Source organism: Petromyzon marinus, chromosome 5 (genome assembly GCF_048934315.1).
Source record: "Petromyzon marinus isolate PM22_M1 ecotype Great Lakes invasive population chromosome 5, UKy_Petmar_22M1.pri1.0, whole genome shotgun sequence".
NCBI classification, from domain to species: Eukaryota; Metazoa; Chordata; class Hyperoartia; order Petromyzontiformes; family Petromyzontidae; genus Petromyzon; species Petromyzon marinus.
This window is the reverse complement of record NC_133671.1, coordinates 3,246,203-3,264,094: the sequence shown is the minus strand read 5'-3', so window position 1 is coordinate 3,264,094 and position 17,892 is coordinate 3,246,203. Positions and strand designations below refer to the sequence as shown.

Below are 17,892 nucleotides of genomic sequence, written 5' to 3'. Positions count from 1 at the left end.
CTCTTCCTTGTTGAACCCCAGTGACCCCAGGCGTGGGGGGAGGGGTGAGGGGGGGTGGCGACACCGGTAGAATCGCCATCCGCCAAATCGTAATCGATTCCTCCCGTGTTTACATTCGCTTTCCGCACGGTGCTTACAAACCCAATCGATTCCTCCGTAATAACCCGTCTCGGAACGATTCTTGTGCGTGCGACTGTTTAATCTCCCGCCACACCGAAGGCGTTTGAGGGGGGGGGGGGGTGCTGCCGGCAGCCGAATCGATTCGCGATTCTCACTGAGTGCGCGCGGTGTCGGATCGCCCCGGGGGTCGCGGCAAACATGGCGGACGTGCTGAGCGTGCTGCGGCAGTACAACGTGCAGAAGAAGGAGATCGTGGTGAAGGGCGACGAGGTGATCTTCGGCGAGTTCTCGTGGCCCAAGAACGTGAAGACCAACTACATCATCTGGGGGTGAGTGAGTGAGTGAGTGCGCGCCCCGCGGCGGCGGCGGCACCGCACGGCGAGCCAGACGAGACCTCGGCCTGGTTCCGTGTGCCCAGATGCGCGGTCTCCCCCAGTGGAGGATAGCGAGGACAGACAGCGAATACAGCCTGGGGTGTAGACTGGGGTGTAGACTGTGGTGTAGACTGGGGTGTAGACTGGGGTGTAGACTGGGGTGTAGACTGTGGTGTAGACTGTGGTGTATACTGGGGTGTAGACTGGGGTGTAGACTGGGTGTAGACTGGGGTGTAGACTGGGTGTATACTGGGGTGTAGATGGGGTACAGACTGGGGTGTAGACTGGGGTGTAGACTGGGGTGTAGACTGTGGTGTAGACTGGGGTGTAGACTGTGGTGTAGACTGGGGTGTAGACTGTGGTGTAGACTGGGGTGTAGACTGGGGTGTAGACTGGGGTACAGCCTGGGGTGTAGACTGGGGTGTAGACTGGTGTATACTGAGGTGTAGACTGTGGTGTAGACTGGGGTGTAGACTGGGTGTATACTGGGGTGTAGACTGTGGTGTATACTGGGGTGTAGACTGGGGTGTAGACTGTGGTGTAGACTGGGGTGTAGACTGTGGTGTAGACTGGGGTGTAGACTGGGGTGTAGACTGTGGTGTAGACTGTGGTGTATACTGGGGTGTAGACTGGGGTGTAGACTGGGTGTAGACTGGGGTGTAGACTGGGTGTATACTGGGGTGTAGATGGGGTACAGACTGGGGTGTAGACTGGGGTGTAGACTGTGGTGTAGACTGGGGTGTAGACTGTGGTGTAGACTGGGGTGTAGACTGGGGTGTAGACTGGGGTACAGCCTGGGGTGTAGACTGGGGTGTAGACTGGTGTATACTGAGGTGTAGACTGTGGTGTAGACTGGGGTGTAGACTGGGTGTATACTGGGGTGTAGACTGTGGTGTATACTGGGGTGTAGACTGGGGTATAGACTGTGGTGTAGACTGGGGTGTAGACTGTGGTGTAGACTGGGGTGTAGACTGGGGTGTAGACTGGGGTGTAGACTGTGGTGTAGATTGGGGTGTAGACTGGGGTGTAGACTGGGGTGTAGACTGGTGTATACTGGGGTGTATACTGGGGTGTAGACTGGGGTGTAGTCTGGGGTGTAGATGGGGGTGTATACTGGGGTGTAGACTGGGGTGCAGACTGGGGTGTAGACTGGGTGTAGACTGGGTGTAGACTGGGTGTAGACTGGGGTGTACAGACTGTGGTGTAGACTGGGGTGTATACTGGGGTGTAGACTGGGGTGTAGACTGGGGTGTACAGACTGTGGTGTATACTGGGGTGTAGACTGGGGTGTATACTGGGGTGTAGACTGGGGTGTATACTGGGGTGTAGACTGGGGTGTAGACTGGGGTACAGACTGGGGTCCAGACTGGGGTGTATACTGGGGTGTAGACTGGGGTGTAGACTGGGGTGTAGACTGGGGTGTAGACTGGGTGTAGACTGGGTGTAGACTGGGGTGTAGACTGGGGTGTATACTGTGGTGTATACTGGGGTGTAGACTGGGGTGTAGACTGGGGTGTAGACTGTGGTGTATACTGGGGTGTAGACTGTGGTGTATACTGTGGTGTATACTGGGGTGTAGACTGGGGTGTATACTGGGGTGTATACTGGGGTGTAGACTGGGGTGTAGACTGTGGTGTATACTGGGGTGTAGACTGTGGTGTATACTGGGGTGTAGACTGGGTGTAGACTGTGGTGTAGACTGTGGTGTAGACTGTGGTGTAGACTGGGGTGTAGACTGGGGTGTAGACTGGGGTGTAGATGGGGGTGTATACTGGGGTGTATACTGGGGTGTAAACTGGGGTGTAGATGGGGGTGTATACTGGGGTGTAGACTGGGGTACAGCCTGGGGTGTATACTGGGGTGTAGACTGGGGTGGAGACTGGGGTGTAGACTGGGGTACAGACTGGGGTACAGCCTGTGGTGTAGACTGGGGTGTAGACTGGGGTGTAGACTGGGGTACAGACTGTGGTGTATACTGTGGTGTATACTGGGGTGTAGACTGGGGTGTAGACTGGGGTGTAGACTGGGGTACAGCCTGGGGTACAGCCTGGGGTGTAGACTGGGTGTAGACTGGGTGTAGACTGTGGTGTAGACTGTGGTGTAGACTGGGGTGTATACTGGGGTGTAGACTGGGTGTAGACTGGGTGTAGACTGGGGTGTAGACTGGGGTGTAGACTGGGGTGTACAGACTGGGGTGTAGACTGGGGTGTATACTGGGGTGTAGACTGGGGTACAGACTGGGGTACAGACTGTGGTGTATACTATGGTGTAGACTGGGGTGTAGACTGGGGTGTAGACTGGGGTACAGACTGGGGTACAGACTGTGGTGTAGACTGGGGTGTAGACTGGGGTGTAGACTGGGGTGTAGACTGGTATGTACAGACTGGGGTGTAGACTGGGGTGTAGACTGGGGTACAGCCTGGGATGTAGACTGGGGTGTAGGCTGTGGTGTAGGCTGGGGTGTAGGCTGGGGTGTATACTGGGGTGTAGACTGTGGTGTAGACTGGGGTGTAGACTGGGTGTAGACTGGGGTACAGATTGGGGTACAGACTGGGGTGTACAGACTGGGGTGTAGACTGGGGTGTAGACTGGTGTACAGCCTGGGGTGTAGACTGGGGTGTATACTGTGGTGTAGACTGGGGTGTATGCTGGGGTGTATGCTGGGGTGTAGACTGGGGTACAGCCTGGGGTGTAGACTGGGGTGTAGACTGGGGTGTATACTGGGGTGTAGACTGGGGTGTATACTGGGGTTAGGACTGGGGTGTACAGACTGGGGTGTTCATGCTGGGGTGTATGCTGGGGTGTATGCTGGGGTGTAGACTGGGGTACAGACTGGGGTACAGACTGGGGTGTCGACTGGGGTGTAGACTGGGGTGTAGACTGGGGTACAGACTGGGGTACAGACTGGGGTACAGACTGGGGTGTAGACTGGGGTGTCGACTGGGGTGTCGACTGGGGTGTAGACTGGGGTGTAGACTGGGGTGTAGACTGGGGTGTAGACTGGGATGTATGCTAGGGTGTAGACTGTGGTGTAGACTGGGTGTATACTGGGGTACAGACTGGGGTGTAGACTGGGGTACAGCCTGGGGTGTACAGACTGGGGTGTATACTGGGGTGTAGACTGGGGTGTAGACTGGGTGTATACTGGGGTGTAGACTGGGGTGCAGACTGGGGTGTAGACTGGGGTGTACAGACTGGGGTGTATACTGGGATGTAGACTGGGTGTAGACTGGGGTGTAGTCTGGGGTGTAGACTGGGTGTAGACTGGATGTAGACTGGATGTAGACTTGGGTACAGACTGGGGTACAGACTGGGGTGTACAGACTGGGGTGTACAGACTGGGGTGTACAGACTGGGGTGTAGACTGGGGTGTAGACTGGGGTGTAGACTGGGGTATAGCCTGGGGTGTAGACTGGGGTTTATACTGGGGTACAGACTGGGGTGTAGACTGGGGTGTAGACTGGGGTGTAGACTGGGGTGTAGACTGGGGTGTAGACTGGGGTGTAGACTGGGTGTAGACTGGGGTGTATACTGGGGTGTAGACTGGGGTGTAGACTGGGGTATCCACAGGGGTACAGACGGTACAGGTGGTGTTACAGACAAGAGGTTATTGACAGGGATTTAAACGTGGGGTTTATCTTGGGATTTACGTGGTTATAGAGAGGCATTTTACGATCATCGACAAGGGGTTTACGGGTCTAGATAGAGTTTAGACGTGTTTTAATTTAAGTGTATGATGGTTTATACGGGAATTTACAGAGGTTTACAGGCGTATAGACAGGTTTTGACTGGTATAGACGGATGTGTCCTGTATATAGGGCTTTGATAAGTTTGTAATGATATTGACGATTCCACGGGTGTCGCCACCGCCCCCTCAACCCCCCACGCCTGGGGTCACTGGGGTTAAACAAGGAAGAGTCTAAAACTCAACTTTACTACACAGGTAGTCCCCGACTTACGATGCAGATGCGTAAGTCGAAAATATCGTAAGTCGAAAATGGCCTAGCCTACCCAGGAGTCTTAAAGAATGGTGATAATTTAACTATGTTCTTTGGGTAAAGTCACGTAGATAGGTTCAAAGCAAATAACAAAAAAACTACGACGTTTCAATCGCAACACAAGCGAGCGTCATCGAAACGTCGTAATTTGTTGTTATTTTTGTTGAAACAGGCGTTTATTGGAGTGTATGCGTTTTTATAGGGGAATAGAAGGGCTTGATCGGTTGAGGGGTTTAGACGGGGGTTTATATAGGTGTTCAGGGGGGTGTAGAGGGATTCCTCGTGGGGGTTCTGACGGGTTTAGATAGTTGTGTAGTAGAGGGCATCGGAGGTGTTGCTTGTGGACCTGGGGGTCCATATGGGGTTGTGGAGTGGGGTTCAAAGAGGGGTCTTTAAATATGGGTTTGTAGTGGGCTATATACAGGGGTTAGAGACGGTGTTGTAGCGAGGGTCTCAGACAGCGGGGGGGGGGGTTGGGGGGCTGAAGAGACGTTTGTGTTTTAGTGAGGGGGGGTTCTAAGTGGTGTCCAGCCTTACCCCGATGTACGTCTCCTGCTTGCCGTCGTTTCGCAAATACGTCGCCACTTTATTATTAACACCACCACCACCTAATTTGCGTCACCCCAACCCCCCCCACACACACACTTACGTCGCTGACAACATGACCCGTCCCTTCTTGTTATCCGTCACCTGTCGGCCTTCGCCACCACCACCTAACCCTGTACATCGCTTTGATTTTACGTCGTTTCGATATTCGCCGTCGCGCCTTTCAGGAACGCAATCCCCGGACGTGAACTGTGCATGGGCTATAACGGGGTTTTTTTTTTAATGGTTTAGAGGGGTAATTTATTCAGCTTTCTGGGGACTTTAGAAATGGTAGGAAATGTGAGTTTTAGAGACGTTTACATGCCAGTGCAGTGCAGTGTTTAGAGACGCGGGAGGTGGTTGTTGTCTTCGTGCTTTGTGGATGAGTGTTGGCCGCGTCGTCCATCCTCGGCAGGTCGTGAGTGCGAACTCCCCCCTCGTGCCGATGGGTTCGCCGGTGCCCGGGGACGGGAAATTCCATCCCGCACGTGGTGGTGGTGGCAGTGCCGGATTATCCTCGTAGCAAAAGTAGCTACATAGGCTACGGGCCCCACACTTTCAAGGGCCCCGCGCTAAATGCTTTCAAGCTATCAATTCCGGTTCAGTGATTCTGCACTTGCTCTATTACTATAGTACTATACCGCCTTCAACTTTTATTGAAAGACTGGGTGTTTAAGGTTAGCGATTTGTCATATTATCTGGCTGTATAGCAAATGAAAAAATATATGAACAAATGTGTGTGTTTCTACAGGCCCCGCACGAGCTTAATCTGGCACTGTGGCGGGGGGGGGGGGGCGGTCATTGTGCCCCCGCGTCTGTGCCACGCGCTGTCGCAGGAATTGCCATGCAACTTAAAACCTCAAGGCACGCGCGTGTCTTCGGCCCTTATTCATTTGAAGCACGTTGTTCCGCGAAGCTCGTCGCCTTCGCCAGAGATGGCCAACCAACGTCTTGCCCGCCGCTTTCTGCCTTCTCTCATCTGGCCCGAAGTTGTTTCGTGTTGAACCGTGTAAATGCCATCGCCGACTTGAAAACTGGTTTCCGGCATACAGCATTCACCAGTGTATTTGAGGGCTGGTTTTGTCTCTTTGTGTGTAATTTACTGGGTATATCGGTTGTTTTTTGTGTTTTTGTGACAACAAATGTAGAAGCCTTTCGCTTAAACCCCCTGTAAACCACGTGACTAAACCACTAATGAGGGATGCAGCACTTGTTAGACAGAATAACATAAGTGGTTTATAATTGCAGTATACTTTTTCCATAACGTAGGAGAGGACAGTTCTAGGCGCACGTTTTTGCTACGTTACTATGTAACGTTTGGGTTAACCTTCACCTCCATGATGATTGGCAATTTCATCGTCCTGGTTAAATGGTGTCTTTTGAGAATCTCTCCTGAATTTGTTTTACAATTTGTCACACGTGGGGGTCTCGGTTACAATTGCTGTTGAATGAGTTGCCTTGTGATGTGTGTGTGTGTGGTCATGGACAAAGCTGTTCTTGGAAACGGAGTATGAGATTTTAAGTCCAGTATGAGAAATTCTCATTTCTTTACCCAGGAAAGCTTTGCTAAGTTTAAAGATTTGTTTTCTTCTGGAAGGTCCCGAGGTGTTTTGCCCATTTTTTATTCGAGTTTTGCAAATTAAAGGACACTTGAAGCATCCCGAGAAGACACTTATGATGATCTAACACGCTCCTCAGTGGGTGCTACGCTGGCAAGATATTAGCGGCCTCGCCTGGTATACAGGAGGGCGTAAGTTTGATCCTGACTGATATTTGCTGTATACGTGGAGTTTGCGTGTCTCTCTCCCCGTGGCCGCGTGGATTCTTCCCCGGCTCCTCCAGTTTTCCTTCCACATTTAAATCAACATGCGTTGATTCTAAGTGGCTGCTTTAAATTTCAACGCGATACGCCACTTTGTTAAGCTATAATTTGTGGCCAGGTCGCTTCTAAAAAAAAGCAATTTGCTCAGTGGGCCTTACCTGTTAAAATACAAAAATAGTTTAGTTTACACGCAAAAATCCAGACAAATGGGTCACACATCCACGTGTTGTACTGCAATCTCTCGGATTTGGGGGCCTATAAGCTCTCTGAAATCTGGGTGTTAGCGAGTGATCCACTTCCAAAACACTGAGTTAGGGGCCAGGGTCACCGCGCCTCGCTGCTGTGGCAAACCACAAACTCCTACTAATGCCAGGAGCCCTGTATGGATGCATACAAATTTCGGTTTACGAAATTTTGCATTAACGCAATTGGAAAATTCAGGAGACTTTTCGTTGAACAAAATCGAATTTCTGCGTTAACGGAATTTCACACGGCACTGCTTTGAGATCAAACAATAAGCACCTGGGAAGCTGCGTCATATCCATCCGTGGCAGCGTCACGGTGTCCCTGCTGTGTAACAGTAACGCATCCACATCACCTTTCCACTTATTCCAACATCCAACAGATCTTTTGATGAGTTGCCTGAAAAGTTAAATTTTTTTATTTTGCAATGAATCATTATTTAACCGTTTTAATATTTATGCTTTTTTATTCATTTTGTATTGCGAAAGTGATATACGTGTGTATCCCACATTTTTGGAATTAAATTAACGGGAAAAGACATTGCTATGTACAACATTTCATTTTACTTGTGTTTTTTTTTGAAGAACGCATAAATCGAGGGATACCTGTACGTCGGCTTTTCACGACCAACATTACGGTTCACAGTTACAGTTTGACCTCTTCATTCGCAGAGTTTTATTTCGCGAAATTAGATTTTTTTGCGATGTTATGTTTGTATGCCAGCTTAATTTTCGCTCACTTTTCTTTTGACTATTCACGATTTGGCAACATCGCGTCACGGGGAGGGATACTGTACCTGCTTTTACTATTTTTGTTTTCAATTAAGTATCCGTCCATCGTTTTAATATTTACGTTTCATATTATTTTTGTGCCGTTGCCTTAGTGCTATTTTTGCCTTTATATGTGGGTTTTTTTTATTTCTATCGTGGCGTCTGCACGTCGAGTGAGTGGACGAAGTGACACCGTGAGTAAAAGGCAAGAAAAAGTGATGACTTTAACTCAGAAAGTGAAGTTGTTGAATAGACGGTGCATCTGCTGTTGGCCACCATAACACGGTAGAGGAGCCAACAGTCCGTAACACAGTCAAACCCCGATTTACGTCTCTCCCTTTTATGTCGTTGCGCAAACACAGTCACTTTATTAACACCGCTACCTGATTTGCGTCTTCCTCAAGCCACGCTTATGTCGCTGACAGCATCGTCCATCCTGTCTCGTATTCGTCGCCTCTCAGCCTTTCGCCTCCACCACCTACCCTGTAAATTTACGTCGTTTAGAGATTCGTCGTCGCACCTTTACAGGAACGCATCCCCGACGTAAACCGGGGTATTACTGTATCAGCAAGAACAAAAAGGAAAGTCGGGAAAGTGCGGTGGCAAGTGCACCGATGACTGCCAAAGTAGTATCATCACAACCCCATCATCATTTTAGGTAAATAAAACTTACAGTATAATTTATTAATGTATTTTGTTGTATTCTTTGCGTTTAATATCTATTTGTATTATTGTACAGTGGTTCACTTGCGCGGCGGTCTTGGTGATGTAATGGCACCTATTTAAACACCAGGATGAGGAAGCTCTTCCATGCCAGAGCTAAGCTCTTGTTAACACCTGATGCTGCCGGGTGTAGTCTCAAGCGAGACGCTGTATACATTGTCAATTGGCCTTGCCTTTCAACATTGCAGTTCACTGAAAAAACAAATGAATTGGCATGTTTGCCCACGTGGCAACTTGATTTGATTGGTTCTGTCAGGTGATGGAGGGTTATATTCAAAACGTATGCATGCCTGCATGATCTAACCCAGAGATTGGCAACCGAAAAAACAAGAAGAGCCATTTGTTTCGAATTTGATAAAAAAAAAAACTCTATTTCAAGAGCCGCAATGCACGTGAACATGAGACGGTGGTCCTTAATAAACAACGTCAAGAAGCAGTCCTTAAAGAGACGCATATGAATGAATCATCCACTCCATGGTTTCCGGTGACAACGAATCAAGACTGTTTCACCAGGACAGCAGCCTCAGTGGTGAACACAAGGTCATCTGCCTATGCAAATTTTCCTGACAAGTTCGGAAGCAGATCATTGATGTACTGTAAATGGCAGCGGTCGTGTTGAGAAAGAGCCCTGTGGAAACCCGTTGTTAAATGAATAGTGAAGTTTTATTGGTCTGTTTCTCTGAAATGTATGTGCAGCTTGTAAGTGGTGAACGTAAGTTGTAAGTAGGCATAGTATTGTTTTTCCCCAAATGAATTTCGACACTTTCAGCAGCATACCGTCATTCAAAACTGTGACGTATGCCGCAGGCATGTCTACAGGTCCAGAGCTCTCATTCGCTCCCCACATTTCTCAACCCTACGGGACCTTAGACCACCACATTTCCCACATCTACCATTGCCTACACTGAGCTGTTGCTGAGACCCTCATCCATGTCTTCATCACACCCCAACGAGATTATTGCAACTCGCTCTGCTATGTGGCCTCCCCAAATGCCTCTTCTGAAAACTCCAGATTATCCAAATAGCTCTCGGCAGACTGAAAATGGTACCCCAATGCTGCGCTCTCTCCAGTGGCTGCTGATCCAATCATCTTATCCACTTCAAGGTCGCCTTCACCATCTTGAAGATTCTCCACTGACTCGCCCTGTCCTGCCTCTTGTCATCTCACTGTACTCCCCCGTACGCACTCTCCGCTCTAGCGAACCAACGCTTGCTGTTGAAGGCACCAGTCAACCCTCAGTGGGAGATCGATTTTGGCTCCCTCCATCGTCTTGAGCTCTCTTCCTCCAGCCTCCCTTGCTGTCGACGCCCTACCTTTGTTCAAGACCTTCCTCTCTTCCTCTGCCTTTGTGTCTTTAGCTTTGTAAAATAAATAAATATATCGGCTCCCCAGGAATGGCTGTACCCTACCCATTATGAGCAGCATCTTGAGATCCAGTTGGATTCCAATGCCTTAAAATAATACATGTAATTAAACGAAACACGAACACAACACAGTTATCGTTTTTTTAAGTTGAATTTGAAGTGCAGGGGACACAACTTGACGGTTTGGTTTGTTATGTTTTGTATTTCTACACAACACCATATATACCTACTGTGCAGTGAGAAGTTATTTGCTGTCATATTTGCTAACTCGGTAGGTGACATGCATAAATATAAGGTTGGCCTGTGTTTTGGTTGGCGCTCACTGACAGCATCTCAAAGAGAGGTGGACTTCCCTTCCTGCCCAGTGGGCTCTTAGGAGTAACATTCTTATACATCTTTGTTTACTCTACATATTGTCCGAGTCTTTACTCTTCTGGAATTTAAGATCTGGAAACACTGAAAATATTTGTTAAACATTGCATGTGCATCTGCGTTAAAAAGCTGAATGTGTATTTTGTCGAGCAGGTGAGTGGTAGTGCAGTGGTTAATGCGCTTTCCTATGCACCAAGTCACCCGAGTTCGATTCCCACTCATGAACAATAACAGTGGTGAATATTTGAACCAGTTATTGACCTCGTATAGGTCAACTCAGCGTTAAATGAGTACCTGGAGTGGTGTGTAAATATCAGCACTGGGGAAGCAAAAGCAGCCGGGCATGGTGTTGGTCACCCATCCCCGCGTGTGCCTTGCCGGCCTCCATACAGCACTTGCCCCAACATTCTTTTTAGGGTACACGGGGGATCTTTGTCTCTGTCGTTTGTTTGTCAATCTGCTCAGGACTGGTAAAGATGGCCAAGCCAAGGAGTACTACACACTGGACTCGATCCTGTTTCTGCTCAACCATGTGCATCTCTCTCATCCTGTGTACGTCCGGAGGGCAGCGGTGAGTGGGCATTAAGTTCAGTGCTACAGCACACAACCCAGTGCCTTGTTATGCCGCGGAACAAGTCTCGGTCATCCGTTCGGCGGGTCATCAGGATTTAGTGACTGCAGTCTATACACGCCCAGCACAATATGATCAAAATCGGTGGGTAATGCTACATGGAGGGAGAGTTTACAGTTGTTATAGAGGAGTGGCATTTTTATTTTTCAGGGAATCGAGTCTTTATAATTTAAGAGTATTTGAGCAATTGTTGTCCAACTGACATTGAGGCTCTTAAGCTTCTACAAGTTAGAAATAGTCCATGAAGAGGTAAAAGTAGACTAAATGTCTGAACGTAATCCTTTTCTGAAGGAGGTAAAAACACACAACATCATCATGGTTGGCTGTATTGCAAAGCTAGGTAAAAGGTACAGAGATGAAAGGATGCATGGTCAATTTTGCGTTGAAGTAAATAAGAATAGTAAGAGAAGGTTTATGAAGAGTTTGCAGTCAGTAGGGACTTGAAGGTAATGAACATCTTTTTCAAAGAGGAGCCACCTAAGAAATGGACGTGGAGAAGAAATGAAACAGACTTGGTTCAGGGTTGTGTGTTTTCAGTAATCCCAACACAAAGTGAGCGCAGATTGGCGATGGAAGTTGTACACTTCTGCATTGCCAAAATAAAGAATACAGCTAATGATGTGCTAACACAGGTCAATTAATATCACACGTTTACTTCAGGAAGTACAGGAATTTAGAATGGTTCTCAGCGACGGATTCAAATCCCTAGAGAAGCAAAATGATTAAACGTAACATAACGCATGATCGGTGCCTACCGATCATGCATTGTTCTTCTCAATGTGCTCACAGGCAGAAATCATCCCTGTGGTTCGACGACCCGACAGAAAAGACCTGTTGGCGTATCTCAATGGGGAGACCGGTATGTCTATCCTTGCCGCAACACCCTACCCGTGGGTGTTGTCGAGGTGCCCTGCCCTGGCTTGCCGGGAGAAGGCGACACAGCGAATGCGGACTCCACCTGTTCCATCTTTAGGCGTGGGTTTTTTTTTCTGGGTGCTCCGGTTTCCTCTCACGTGTAAACACTCGTTAATTAGTCAATAACACCTTTATATATGGAGGATGGCAGAGCTGGGATTGGGGGGGGGGGGAATTTGGCACTGGTGAGCAGTGTCTTGATTGGTGCTCATTCACTACCTCCAATGCAGTTTGTTGGTGTTTACGTTGCGTGTGTGCGTGCGTGTGTGTATTCTCACAGCCACTTCTACCAGTATTGACAAGAGTGCCCCTCTGGAGATAGGCCTACAGCGACCCACGCAAGGTAACCCGCATAGATGCACCCTCGTGTGAATCATAACGCACGCCGCGAGACCGCAGCAGCGCACTGCTCTACAGCAGCGGTTTCCCAGCCTGTAGGCCACGACAGACTCACCGGCGCTACGCAACTACGCGGGTGATTTGTCCGCGGAACTGTTGTTGCAGATGCTGTTTTTATTCTCAAAAACACCAGTTTTCTTTGCTACATGGTGGTCTGCAAACTGTTTTTGAGGGTGGACAGTCGCCCACGGGCCCCCGGAAAGGTTGGGAACCACTTCTCTTCAGCACCGAGGCCGTCAATTGACTCTTCCTCTTATCCCATCTAGTAAAAAGAGCATCTGAAGATACGAGCTCTGAACCTAAGAAACCCCGGCTTGAGGTAAGGGAGCAGCGTGGGCATTGCGAACGTCACCGTATGTGCTGTGTGTCTGTCGTTTTGGCGTTCATTTATAGTTGTCGTCTGTTAGCGGTGCAGCGATAGGCCTGTGAGTCACTGTGTCCGTGGTTGTGCATGTCCACGTGTGTGTGTGTGTTTGTCTTAAGGTAAGGTGAAACCAACAACAAAAGTTCGCTCATGTGGATAAATACGCAGGCTATAATGATCCAAGCTATTTTAAACATAACTTTAAAACATTTTTAATGAGAATATAAGAGTTGAAAATCATGGTCACACATGTCATTATGCCACTTCCATGCATTTTAAGGTCAGGGAAATACCTTCGAGTGTCAAAGAGTGATCCCCTAACTGGGCATGCTACTCCTGTAAGCTTTGAATGGATAATTTAATCTCAAGATAATTGAAATGAATTCGGGGGGGGGGGGGTGGGAGGGGGAAAGACAAAGAAGAGAGAGAACTAAACACATCAGAGGTTTTGTGCAGGATGCAGAGCGCGTACGCCTGGACAAGGAGCGTCTGGCTGCCCGCCTGGAAGGATACAAAGAGGTCATGGTCAACACCGAACAGATCCGGTAATCATTGGCATGGAAAACCTGGAGAATGCAGCACATAGTCACACGGCCCACCATAATCCAGTGTTCTTCATCGCAAGGCCCGCAGGCCGCTGTCGGCCCTTGGTGGCCTTTAGTGTGGCCCCCGACAATACACATGTCCTAATTAAAAGGAGACCTGATGCTTCAATGACCCACTCTGTCTACAGGAAAGCTACCCATACGGATGCTTACTTAAAACCGGATTCGCACCACCATCCATCCCAGAAGAATTCCCTCATCAAGACTCTGCACCATAGAGCCCAGTTATCTCCGACCAGGAAAACATTACCAGTGAACTCAAGCACGTACACCAAGCTCTCAAGGCGAATGGTTACTCCGACTACACAATCCGCAAAGCCATCACTCCAACTATGAAGAAGGATCCTTTTGAGGAGCCTTTCAAAACCATCACCTTACCCTACATTGCGGGGGTCACAAAAAAGATCTCCAAAATCCTGAATAAACACAAGATCCAGGTCCGATTCAACACAGTACATAAAATCCGTGATCTGGTTCCGTCGGTAAAAGATGTGGTTCCAGACATACAGTACCCGGGCGTCTACAAACTAAGTTGCCTCTGTGGTAGCAGCTATATTGGAGAAAACAAACGACATATCTCGGACCGCATCCGTGAACATAAAGCAGACTTGAAACACGGTAGGACGAACACCTCAGCCGTGGCAGATCACTGTTATATTTCAGTAGGCTCACATGACATTGACTTCTCCAAGACGGAGGTTCTCTGCAAGCCACCCGGCTGCCATGAGAGAAACGTTCATGAGGCCATCTACATATACAAACACAGAGACAATTTCAACCGAGAAGATGGATTCTGGCTTAGTTACCATTGGAAAGACGTTATAAACCATTTCGGTTCTTGATTGTTATTTTACGGTGACTTTCAGACCGCAGTCCATTCGCTGGCCCTGCCTCTTAGTACCTTTCACATGACGGTCAATGGTATGGTTTATAGCATGTTGTATAAGAATAAAATAGTATAATGGTGTAATGTCTAACAATTCATAAGGCAATATATAGTATCATAATTGTATAGTGAATATACAGCAGTGTGGTACACAGTAGGGTTGGTAGAATAATACATAGTGTAATATTACAAGTCTAATATCAAAACGTTATATTGTTTTCTCCGATACCAAGGTACTCTGCAAACCTCCCGGCTATTAGAGATTTGTCCACGAGGCCATCCAGATATACAAACATAGACACAACTTCAACCGAGAGGATGGTTTCAAATTGAGCAACCACTGGAAAGATGTTATAAATCAAGTCAAATGTTAGCTGCCTTGTAATTGTACAGCCATTTCCACTCCTCATTGATTGTATGTCAAACTTTAGCTACCTTTTAATTGTACAGCTATTTTCGTAGTTTTCATTTCAGTTTCCAAAAAGTTGTCCTGTACTAGCTCCCGTGCAGCGTGCTATCGCTTCCTCCCAACCCCCCGGCAGCAAAACAAAAAAGGGGTTTTACCCATTTTTTCCCTGCACGGTACAACACCGCTCCCCCGAAATCCTGCAGCATAATAAAAGGTGGCTTAACTCAGCCCTCCCCCCCACCCACGTCACTTTCTGGCTCCTCCCCCCCCTCCCTTAACCTGTATTTAATAGTTTAGTTTAATAGTTTATTTAATAGTTTAGTTTAATAGTTTAGTTTAATAGTTTAGTTTAATAGCTTAGTTTAATAGTTTAGTTTAATAGTTTAGTTTCATAGTTTAGTTTAATAGTTTAGTTTCATAGTTTAGTTTCATAGTTTAGTTTAATAGTTTAGTTTAATAGTTTAGTTTAATAGTCTAGTTTAATAGTTAAGTTTAATAGTTTATTTTAATAGTTTAGTTTAATAGCATCGTTTAATAGTTTACTTTAATAATTTACTTTAATAGTCTAGTTTAATAGTTTAGTTTAATAGTTTAGTTTAATAGTTTAGTTTAATAGCTTAGTTTAATAGCTTAGTTTAATAGCTTAGTTTAATAGTTTAGTTTAATAGTTTAGCATATTCTTTCCGAACGTTTCTATTCTTTTTTCTTTGCCCCCGTGCAGCACTTTCTTGCCGATCTTTTCTATTTTTTCCTTTTCCATTGCCCCCGTGTAGTGACTCATCCCCCACACCCTCAACATAACAAAAGACGGATTAACTCAGCCCCCCCGCCCCACCAAGGTCCCCTACTTGACTCCTCCTGCCCCTTAACCTGTTTTTAAGCTCCAGGCTATCAGAGCTTCCCCACTTGATGCAGCGATTTTGCTGTGACTGTTCCACCTGAAGACGGAAGCTTGTGTTGCCTCCGAAACGTCGTGATTTAATTGTTTTCTTTTATTTTGTTTTATTTTATTTTACCTACGTGACTTTTCCGAATAAAACCAAAGAGTATAGTAGTCTAGTTTGTAGCATAGCAGTAACGCAACACAGGACAGAGCAGCGCATCGTTGCTGTTTCTTCTCTCCCCCCTCCTCCGTTCCGAGCATAGATGGACTCGTCCGTCTGAACAAAGCTCGTCGCTTTCCGTGGTGCTAACCACAGTGGTGCTAACGTTGAAAAGAAAAAATAAACCGCCACTTCTTACATAGTTCCGACATAGTTACATGCTAATCCCTCACACTAACATCATGCTAATCCCCCAGTTACATGCTAATTTCTGACTTTTATATCATGCTAATCCAACACATTAACATTGCTACCTCAATGCCAAATTCTTCTGTTATGTAAACTTTTTGGTCAAGGCGCTCTGCTCCTCCCACCCAGCTTAAAAGACGTGGCCAAAGCTTGGCTGTGTTCACTGAAGCGCTGTCTTCCCGACAGTTCTGTCTCTTCACCTGAGGAAGGCTACTTGTGCTGTGGCCGAAACGTCGTGATAATTTTTATCTTATTATGTTTTTTTTTCAATTCTACGTGACTTTACCGAAAGAACCAAGAAGATGAATCCCTGCAGTCACGGAGGCTTTAAATCGAAATTTAATACACAAATGGTTAAAACACCCCTTGCAGGTGGTGTAGCGCCCCTCACACTGGCGATGTCTTATTGGCAAAAGTGGCCCCCCTCTAAAAATGAGTGATTAACACAACCATAATCGAACCGGCTACCTCTTGATTGCAAGTCAAGTGTGTGAACCGTTACACCATCGCAGCGCCCTTAATTTCTCAGTTACAAAGGTAAAAAAGTTATACTGCTCTTAGACATTTCTGCACGTGTGGCAAACCGGTAATCTTACTCGTTTTTTTTTGCCCCCTTGCAGTTCATGGTAACGCTAAAAAAAAATTTACTTATACAATCCTGCTCATAACCCGGTGCTACAGAGTCGGGCTCTCTGAGTAATCGTGCGAACTCCTCGGCGCGCGTCACCTCTCACAGCTCCCTCTCCGAAGCGATGTCCGTGGAGAAGATCGCGGCCATCAAGGCAAAAATCATGGCCAAGAAGCGCTCGACGATCAAGTCGGACCTGGAGGAGGACGTCGCCGGCCTGGAGCAGCGCAGCTTCGTGGACGCCGAGGTGGACGCGACGAGGGACATCGTGAGCCGGGAGCGGCTGTGGAGAACCCGCACCACCATCCTGCAGAGCTCCGGCAAGGTACCGTTTTGTCTTCCTTGAGAGAGCGCCCCTGTACGCCGGGGCGGCTAGGAGCGCTTTACACGGGATAAGTACCTTGCCTCGCACATCAGCTCAAACATTTAAAGGGGCTCACCCCCAGTGGCAGCTGTGGCTTGTGTGGCAAAAGGTTACACAGCGCCAGTGTTCGCAGTTGTGGCATTTGAAGGTCATTTTTTCAATTTCATAAATTTGGACCCTGACATCGGCACACATTCGCCTAATTTTTTAACGATGTCACAGGATCTTGAACATCCACTGTGAAGCAGACACATTCTGCAGTAATAACCAGGGGAGCCTGCCAGATTGGAACCGCGAACCTCTGCATAAATGGCGAACACGTTACTGCTGGGCCTCGTCTCACCATCCCTTGATGAGTTCATGCGTACAAGAAAACCAGTCTGCTCGTCTTCCCGTCAATCACCTTCCCAAGAGCCATTCACTATTTATACTTTTCGATGTACACGTCATGTAATTTACATGTAACCAGCTGATAACCCATTGTGACAAACATCTCTTCTGCTAGGGACAGCTCAAGAACCGTGTAACACTATTCAAAGCGAAGTCGGTTCTTGCCAGAAAAAAATCAATAATGCCAATTTAATAATGCCTCCATCTATCTGGCTTCCTTAAGAAATACACAATTTAAATATAGTTGTATTGTTTCTGAAAGTTATTTATTAGCTGCAGTAACAATTTGTCATCATTCAATTAAAGTAATATATTACAGTAATGCCACAGAAATTAGTATTCAAGTAAAGCACTGTTGGTGTGAGCACAGATTAAGTGAAGCCATGATTGTGTGTGGTGAAGAAGGTTTCACAGTTAAGGATGTACAAGTGATTAAAATAACCCGCGTGATTTGTGCTTGTAATCCCATGTAGCGAATGCTCATTGGGCAGAGTTTGGTGGGGATGGTTGTGTGTATGTGATTAGGATTTTGCCAAGAATATCTTCGCCATCCTGCAATCGGTGAAGGCACGGGAGGAAGGGAAAGCGCCTCAGGAGCCACGGCCTGCCCAGCCTCTCAGCCAGCCAGTACGTAAAA

At 47.4% G+C, this 17,892-nt stretch overlaps 1 protein-coding gene across 1 annotated transcript in view; it reads left to right on the top strand.

Annotated features, from left to right (window-relative positions):
* The first annotated feature begins 236 nt into the window (after nucleotides 1-236).
* The window catches only part of CDC73 (cell division cycle 73), a 28,743-nt gene continuing 11,087 nt past the window's right edge, over nucleotides 237-17,892 (top strand). Inside the window, exons 1-8 of the mRNA XM_032946708.2 lie at nucleotides 237-449; nucleotides 10,838-10,943; nucleotides 11,793-11,862; nucleotides 12,199-12,261; nucleotides 12,584-12,636; nucleotides 13,138-13,226; nucleotides 16,610-16,826; nucleotides 17,781-17,882. Of these exons, the coding sequence (XP_032802599.1) occupies nucleotides 319-449; nucleotides 10,838-10,943; nucleotides 11,793-11,862; nucleotides 12,199-12,261; nucleotides 12,584-12,636; nucleotides 13,138-13,226; nucleotides 16,610-16,826; nucleotides 17,781-17,882 (831 nt within the window). The 5' untranslated portion in view covers nucleotides 237-318. The remainder of the gene's footprint in view (nucleotides 450-10,837; nucleotides 10,944-11,792; nucleotides 11,863-12,198; nucleotides 12,262-12,583; nucleotides 12,637-13,137; nucleotides 13,227-16,609; nucleotides 16,827-17,780; nucleotides 17,883-17,892) is intronic.